This window comes from Oculina patagonica, chromosome 1 (genome assembly GCF_052425735.1).
Source record: "Oculina patagonica isolate OP01 chromosome 1, crgOcupat, whole genome shotgun sequence".
Classification (NCBI taxonomy): domain Eukaryota; kingdom Metazoa; phylum Cnidaria; class Anthozoa; order Scleractinia; family Oculinidae; genus Oculina; species Oculina patagonica.
This window is the reverse complement of record NC_135758.1, coordinates 41,221,884-41,230,967: the sequence shown is the minus strand read 5'-3', so window position 1 is coordinate 41,230,967 and position 9,084 is coordinate 41,221,884. Positions and strand designations below refer to the sequence as shown.

The 9,084-nt window shown below is 37.9% G+C and overlaps 1 protein-coding gene across 1 annotated transcript in view; it reads left to right on the top strand.

Moving 5' to 3' along the window:
• LOC144630935 (F-box/WD repeat-containing protein 5-like) overlaps positions 1-2,693 on the top strand; it is a 4,244-nt gene extending 1,551 nt beyond the window's left edge. The window contains exons 2-3 of the mRNA XM_078489295.1: positions 89-872; positions 1,705-2,693. Coding sequence (XP_078345421.1) covers positions 89-872; positions 1,705-1,969 — 1,049 coding nt within the window. The 3' untranslated portion in view covers positions 1,970-2,693. The remainder of the gene's footprint in view (positions 1-88; positions 873-1,704) is intronic.
• Positions 2,694-9,084: the final 6,391 nt, after the last annotated feature.

The window sequence follows — 9,084 nt, the reverse complement described above, 5'->3', positions numbered from 1 at the left end:
ATTTAGTAACCTTAGTTAGCAGTTTTTGTCATTTTAAGTCATTTCAGGTTTTGAGAGCTGGCTAAAATTTTGATTTTTTTTTTTGCAGGTGAAATTTTTATATGTGAGCTCCAAGGATATTCTGTAGTCGGATTAGTTCATGGGATTAACAGTGAACCATACGATGTGTTTGGAGCCTGGTTGACTGAGAGATGTTATATATCGGGAACATTTGAATTTCTGGAATCTGAAAATGATGGGTCTTCAGTTTCAGAACTGTGGGCAAACTGTGTTGATGAATCACTAGAAAGTCAAACAAATCTAGCTCGAATTGTTAACCGCAATTCTAGCTCTGTGAGGACTGTGCTTGTCGCTAGGCCAAGTGGTGGTACACAACGCACCTATGCCTCTGCTATACGGCAACACGATGACCAAATTTGCCTCATCTTTACGCATGGCACTGTGACTTACGTCCCCCACCAAATAGTTTTCAAGTGGCTGCGAAAATCAGATGACAGCAACAGTAATTGCAAAGGAATAAGAAAACGTTCATCAGACAATGGCCAGGAGCAAGGTACTGGAATGCCTGCAGGCAGATACAAGCCCTTCCCTGCTAAACCAGACCACTGCATTGAAACGAACGCACACATAATCGGAATGAGCTTATCACCTGACCATGAATATCTCTATGTAAACTGTCGCCTTTGGGAACAGAAAAATGGTGAGGTTGGCTACTCTGAATTTCCTCCAGAAATTTCCAAAGATATAACCTTGCAAGTTTACAGTTTGGCTACATACGAAATTGTTGGTGTTTGTGCCGGCCATAAGGCATACACTCCCAATAATGGCTGTTTCTTTATTTTTTTAAATGTTGCAGACAATCTTGTTGCAAGGTAAGTTTAAGTCTAATAATTATACACTTATCCTATTACCAGTAATCCACACACAGAAAATCATCCGTAGTGAAAGATTGTGTTATGAATCAAACATACACCTCTGTAGCAGCAAGCACTGCAAATAACCTGACCTCTTGTAAAGGTTTAGGATACATATCATTCCTGAGCGAAGCGATATACATGTACAATACAGCCTAGAATTAATGCATGTGCAAAAAGCGGCACGAGAAGTTCTTGTGCCACAAGAACACACGAGTGGTTGGAAAAAGTGAAAATCTCATGTTTGGTTTACATGCAAGAACTTTCAAACAACAAGAAGCTAAAAATCTAGCTGCAAGAACCCGCAATAAGTTACAATTCCAACCGCAAGCCACAGGAAGCCACAAGAAGTTACCAGGTCCAACCGCAATATGATAATGCTTGTTCCAAGGGAAACCTAGAGCTTTCAGTCTAATAGTTATTTACCATGTCTCACAGGACCTTGCAAAGATAGGTGCTTTCTCGATGTTCTGCTGTCTATCTGACTTCAATCTTTTATGTATGTAGACCATCACCATAAAAAATTAAAACAAAGCATGTAAAAAATCAAGATGTGCACGAGTACAGTAAAGGAAAGTAACCATGCATAGTTGAATGAAACCCTGGAAACGTTACCCCATCTGAGCTTTTAGGCTGATATAGTCATAAGGCTACATGTAAGTGCCCTTGACCTCCAGTCTTGTTTCATGATGAATCAGGTTACGGTATTTGTATCAAATCAATAATGATCTTGATCATTTTCATGTTTTTGTGATAAAGGTCACTAATTCTACTTGTATTAATTCCTTAGTGGAGCTGAGGATCATTGTGCCCATGTGTGGGACAGGCACTTTGGAGCTAAACTGGCTACTCTGGAGGGACACAGTGATGTGGTCAACTGCGTCGCATTTAACCCTGTCAATCAAGAAATGTTGGTCAGTGCCAGTGATGACCACACCATCCGAGTGTGGAGATCAAGACAGCTGTCTAAATTAAATCACAAGGCCGGCTTAGAAAAACGATGCGGACAAGTAAACATTTTTGATGAAGGAATTTACAGAGAAACAAATGTGTGACACAATAGCTTATCTGGAACAATGCATTTGGGACATCATGGGTAGAATAATGTATTGCGATACATTCTCTCCAATTGCCCTTTTTGCTTCTCTTAGCCAGGGGGCCCTTGGCACAAGAAACGAAGGGCTCTGGAGACACAGGATTTTTGGTTTTCATGTACATGTATGCAGTTGTGATGTTTCTATATTCTGTGCGAGAGAGTCATGGCGTTTTTAACTTCTGTTCAAGATTTCTTTGTTTCAAACAGCCAATCAAAAACATTTAATGATAATGATAATGATGATGCATTTATATAGCGCATTTTCCATATTTATGTTCAAATGCGCTTTACACATTTAAAATTAATTCAAATTTCCTATGTCTCCAGAGTCCCTGGTTTTCTTTTTCGTACCAAGACCCTGTTGGCTGAGAGAAAGAAAAACGGTATAAGGAACGAGAATGATTGTGATGCAAAATGCTGGGAGGGACCTAGGGCCTTTGTACAAAAACCGAGTGGGAGCACTGGGAACAAGACATTGAAATACTTATACTTCCAAGTGAATATTTTAAAGATGCATTTTACAGAGACAGTTTAATTTTAGAAATTATTTTTAAATATAAGACAAAAAATCTTGGATTTTCTTTGTTGTAGGTTGGTGTCTCTTGACTTTATTTCACACTTGACCATTCACACAGATCGCCAAATAACAGAATTTGAAAGCTTACATGAGAAAAGAAATTTAATAATTAAATTAGTAGAAACTCAAAAAAAAAACAACTCCCCCTGTGTTCTATTGAAAATCTGCGAGAACCAATCTGATTGGTTCTCCCACTGTTTTCTATTTGCTGATAGAAAACGATCATGCGCTTGTTGCTTATTTATAGATTAACTTTTCTTCATTTTTGGCTTATAAGAACATAAAATTAGGTTTTGGACTGCAGTCCTTTAAGAGTATCTACTAAAACAATTAGACTATTCGCCCTCATTTTCTTTGAGCGATAGTCAACTCGGCTGCACCTTGTTGACTATTCGCTCATAGAAAACGAGGGCTTGTAGTCTAATTGTTAATTAGTACTTATAAATGAAGCTACAGTAACATATTGAATATCTGAACAGTGGACATAGTTGAAAATTTTAAGCTTTTGTGTGGGCCACTGTCATGAAGAAAGACCGAAAACAAACTATTTACATTGTATTTACAAATATTTAGAAGAGATAGCATAATAGTATTGCAGAATAAGATACCGATAGCGCTTATGCATGTTTTTGTGAGAATGACTAGTTTCACCACAAAGTGCAAACTTGAATTAATTCCCAATGCAGCAAAATTGAAAAAAATACCCACATGGAAACTGCATGAAGGTGGGAGAGGTTTAAGAATAAACGAGGCTTGGTGGTGAATTTTGATCAAATGACGTTATCATGCATAAAGCTTATTCACTGTGAGATTGATTCTTGAAGCTATTAATAACCCTTTTACATATTTATTTACTTTAATTTATACCATGCCATAGAAAATACAGCTAATCAGAATACAGGAAAACCGTTGTATATTCGACGGTATTCAACCTAACCTTCCCATCGTGCGCTGCGATTGTATTCTCGACGAAATTTAGTAAGCGTTTTTTCTATGGCATGGTATAAAATAGTTACACAACACTTTCTCGTGGTATACTATGGAATATCCCACTTGTCACTTGTATTTTCTCGGTATACACACTCGCCTAAAGGCTCGTGTGTATACCGAGAGAATACAAGTGACTCGTGGGATATTCCATAGTATACCACTCGAAAACGTTGCATAACTAGTATGTATTATACAGATACATGTAAATAATATTGATATACATGTATGGCAAGTGTCTAAACCCTGACATAGTGTAATGAGTGTTGTACATGTAATAAATGAAAAGTGATATTATTTTAGTCTTAAACATTCAAAACAGCGAATCATTTTACCCTAGCTAGGAGTGGGAGGGGGGGGGGGGACTCAACTTTTAATGCGATGGCATCATTGCTTAATGCTTTGAAGCGATGGACGGGATCTGCACTGTTGTCTGTTGCGTGCGATCGATCGCAATGAGAGTGAATAGAAATGAAGCTTAACTCAACAAGAAATCGCTGCGTAGAACACAAAAGCAAAATACTCCCAGAAAGTAAGAAAGGAACAATACAAGGTATAAACGAAAGAGACAAATTATATTTGATGAGTTCTAAATTAGATTTAGTAAACAGAATCTCTAAATTCTTTTAATACAAAGCGGCCGGTTCGACCTTGTTGGCGTGTATAGTATATCTTTCATCGAATGTCACGCTACAATATAACGCATTTTTTGTTGGACAACGACGACCGAAAGCTTAAAAAATAAAATAAATATATTACTGTTGTTCAATTGCAGCAAATCTATGAAGAAAATGTATTATTTGCATCTTTGTGACTCCATAACTACCGTATCACATTATTATGAATTTCAACAGATCCTCACCATGCTAATTTGGGCAATCACTTACACTGCTTCTTATGTCAAATCAAAGGCTCTTCGAGCAACCTCATGGTAATTCGATGAATGACGTGACACGAAAATGATGTGACGCGAAACAAAAACGCGCATGAATGTTGTGTTTACTAAAACGCGTCTTTGAATGTTTTCTTACGTGAATGGGTCATTGATAGCCTAAGTTTAACTGATCCTCTTTCGATTTGTTTTGTGAAAATTCAATTTAGTTCCCTGAAAGAGAGAGACCCTAGGAGCGAAATTGGAGAATAAGGAACGGTCCATTATTTTCTTGGAGGAAGGGGGGGGGGGGGATGAAAAACTTTCCTCTGCAAACTTTTTTTTTAGTTTATGCACCTCTGCAAAAAAATTTTTTCGAAATTCTTACTATGTTTTGTTATACATATCGTTTTTGCAAACAATTTATTTTGTCTTTCTAGGCCCTGCAAACAATTTTTTCAATATTTTTCATCCCCCCCCCTCCAAAAAAATAATGGTCCGTCCCTAATTTGTTTTGACATGCGCTGAATGGCGTTCAAGAACCTTTCTGTCAGCACGTTCACCGTTAAATGCATGAATTAATTGCAGTTTAATATAAGAATGGAGTGATCCAGTGAGTGAGTGGTCGAGTGAGGGAAACACGTCACTTCAAGAATGATCACTACACCTCATTACCATTCGGTAAAAAATGTTAGCTGTTAGTGTTTCGCTCACCCCTACCACCACCTGTTCCCACACTGTTTGCCATTCTTTTACCAAACTCCCTATTGTACGGAACATTGCACTCCGCAGTTGGATGACAGTCATTTAACACACAAGTTGTCAGCTACTTCTTGACAAATTTCTTCAAAATTATTGGACTCCCTTGTGAAACGGCATCGCTTCTGCATTAGGCCTTTCTCGATTATGCTAGCAAAACTGGCATTTAATGCTACTAGAAATTCTCGCATAAAGCCAAAAAATGCTAAAATAATGCCTGTTTTCTTTAAAAAATGCCACTTGAATTCCAAAAAATGCTTTGTTTTATTACAAACAAAACGTACAAACTCTTACATTAAATGCTCATATCAACAACAGGTGATACTTAATAATTGTTTGTTTATAAAACTTGGGTCAGAATTAAAACTTTTCCAGCCAACAGCAACTAAACAGTCATATTTGAAGCACTTCCATGGTCTATCTTGCAAGTTCGTGGCCGACGCCATCTTGGCTGAGCAAGAGAAAGAGTTACCCGCTGACCACCCATATCTTTTTTTCCGTCGGTGTACACACACAAATAGCACAACGCACAAACAGTCGAAACAGACAGAAAACAATCAAATTAAGTAATCAAAATTGTGAAATTTAGGATTATTTATTTTTCTTCTGAGTTCTGAGTGCTGAAATCTGGATCACAGTCATGAAAAATGACAGAAAATGCTAGGAATTCTTTTTCAAGAAAAAACGTAAAAAAATGCTCGTTTTCCCAAAAAATGCCGAAAAAAATGCTAGCATAATCGAGAAAGGCCTATTCTGCATGCATTGCGTGCCGTTTATTTGCTATGGAAAATGGCCCCTTTCACATACTACATATTCTGATTTCAAACTTTAAAAATTAAGTTGTAAAAATGTCATATTTTCTCCTACGCGTTTCTTTGACTAGTGCATACTTGAATAAATAAATGAATGAATGAACATACAAACGAACAAACGGACGAAAGAACGAATCTTTATTAAAATTAAACTCAACAGAGGCTTTACAATCAAGACAATATATAAATGTACGATGAATACAATCAAGTAACAGTTATGATAATATATGTTGGTCAAAAATAATTTACACAAATTTGATCAGGGAGTATTATCATGCAATTTGCACGAGTTTAGTATGCCTGTTAGAATAAGGCTAATAACGGACTGGATTGCGTAAAAACACTAAGGAATAGGAACGGTCTAAAAACCGATAAATTACTTCTGGCTTATTCTCGGTCTTCAAATAAATGTCCCTTGGCCTGTTCTCTTCCTTGATGTTAGTAGTAAAGTAGGCACTGAATTAGCCGCTTTTTGGGCAGGAATCTCATTAGCGTGGGCAGGAATAAATTAACGCCGACGACGTCATAGATTCACGACTAAAATGCAGTGGATTTAATTAAATTGTGGGTGTTCTATTTTTATCTGGGCTGGTATAACCGATTTGACAGGCTTCGGATCACAGTAGCGGTTTAACGTATTGCGCAATATTCGAAATCACTGAACCATGATGCAAGCCTCTTTTCGCATAAATTAAACACAGCACACATTATTATTTTCGAACAATGGTTTTATATTCGATACGCTTGAGTGAACTCAGTGATAAAATGCGCTCAAACAGAAGTCCTTAGCAAAAACGTTTGTCTATTGTTTAACTCCACCACCACCTCCACCACAATTCTATTGTTTAACTCCACCACCACTACCCTTATTACAAATCTTACACCGCTTCTTATTAAAGCGTGAACACTTAAAATATGTCTGGAATGTTCTTTGTCTTTTAACCAATCACATGCGAGAACTTCAGACCGCAGAAACCACATGGGTTTCCATCGGTCACGGAACAATATTTGGTTCTCGTTTCGCTCCAATTTACAAGTAAACACACTAATTGTAATTCCTTCCTTTTTGAGAACATTCACTGCTCCACTGAAGAATAGGTTTGAGTGATTTTTTTTTTATAGAAAAAATTGAAAAACCGATGCGCCCGACGCTACGATTTGCCCCAGTTGCCGCCAATTTTCAAAAATTGTAACGAATTCGTATCTGCAGTTACCGTTCGCCTGATGGCATGTTACAATTTGTACTGAGGTAAGCTTGCATTTTCCGGTTTTTATCTCACCCCAACTATTGTAGCAGACCTAAACACTGATAGAAGGAAGGTTTGTTTCTTCGATAACAGCGAAACGATAGCGGGAAGGAAAAGCGAAAATCAAACGATTGAGCGATTGAGGTGTTTACTTTGCACCAATCACGCCAACATTTTGAATAATTTTCGTCTGGAGCCTTTGCAGTTTGCAGTCTTACGATCACGGAACCTCTAATTGCCTAAGGGTTGAAATCGTTTGCCGAAATAAATCGAATCCCTTGTTCTACCGAAAAGATTTACAATCAGTAACGAAAATTCCACAATTTTGTATTTTATATTCGGTTTATCGTGTTTACATCTTATGTCTAGACATGTCTACAACATACTGCATGCACTGAACCATGTCGTATATCGTCGCTAGAGAAACCGTTCTTTTTTTCTTTCAAAAATCCCTGAAACCATGTTCTGGATGTGGCCCTCGATACGAAAGAATAACAGTTCTTTAAATTCTTAAAAAAGACAGAGCGTGTATCCTAAAAACAAAATAAGAACTAAAGTTGCTCCGTGACCAAAGGAAACCCATTTACTGTTTGTGGTTTCTGCGGTCTGAAGTTCTCGCATGTGATTGGCTAAACACAAACATTCCAGACATATTTTTAGTGTTCACGCTTTTATAAGAAGGAGTGTAAACATCGTCGGGCATTAGCAAAACTTAGGGTAGGCAACCATTCGGGGGTGGAAGAGGAATTATCGGAACTGACTTATTCATTATTCCTTTACATTTTTCACGACTTATTCATTATTCATTTTTAGACTTTTCTTGTAACTCATTATTCCCCATAATCGGCAAATTTACGACCTAATTTGATATTCCAGCTAGTTTAAAAGAGCAACGCGGCGAACTGATCGCACTCAAATTAGGCCAGACTATAGTTCAAAGACTGTTCTTTCGAGGAGCGGGATCGCTGATGAAAGCGAGTCGAGGAAATTTGATTTTTCGGCTACATTCCAGAGGCGGTACCGAATTCTTCGATGTCGAAGTTGCACGCCTTGTGTAATTATTTGTATTCTATACACGAGTCGAAATTTTAAACTCCTAAAACTGCTCTCTCGCGCTACAAAACGCCAAGGAAACGGTATAAAAACAAACTTAAACAATGCGAAAATATTTCTACTTCATTTAATTACAAATACAAGTCGTAAAAGCCGATTTGAGAAAGCTTCAATATTTACAATAGCAAGTAGTGAAGAAATGTGAATATTCATATGGGCATGCTGTGACCTCACAAACATAGGATGGTTAGCTTGTGTGCAAACCAAGAAGAAGATGAATTCGGGAGCTCGATGTTCTTGCTGCTTGCTGCGTTGAATAAATTATCTTGAAGAAACGATTTCCAGAGCAATTCGTCTTTCGACACGCGATGAAAGAAACCAAAAGATACGCAAAAGAATGTTATGTGGGAGATCAGTCCAATGAGATTTCTCCAGTGATTCTTCTGAGAGCGATAGATTAGTTTCTGTGATAATGGCAGTTTTCAAAGTTTCGAGAGAGCGACATTCTTCAATACGGCCTTCTTCAACGAACTAACGCTTCGTGAATGCGTGCCAGTATTCAGGGTATTTCCGTTTTCCCTGCCGCCATGTTTGTTTTGGTTGGTTCCAGTCCACCCATACATCGCGGGCCGCGGGAGGCCGCGGGCAAGTGGCAAACCGCGTTTCTTGGCGGGAAATCACATTGCCAAGCTCTGTTGTGGCAAAGAATTTTCAAAACGACTGTAAAACGCGAGGGTTAAAGTTTTTATTTTGAGCTCTTGTTATGTC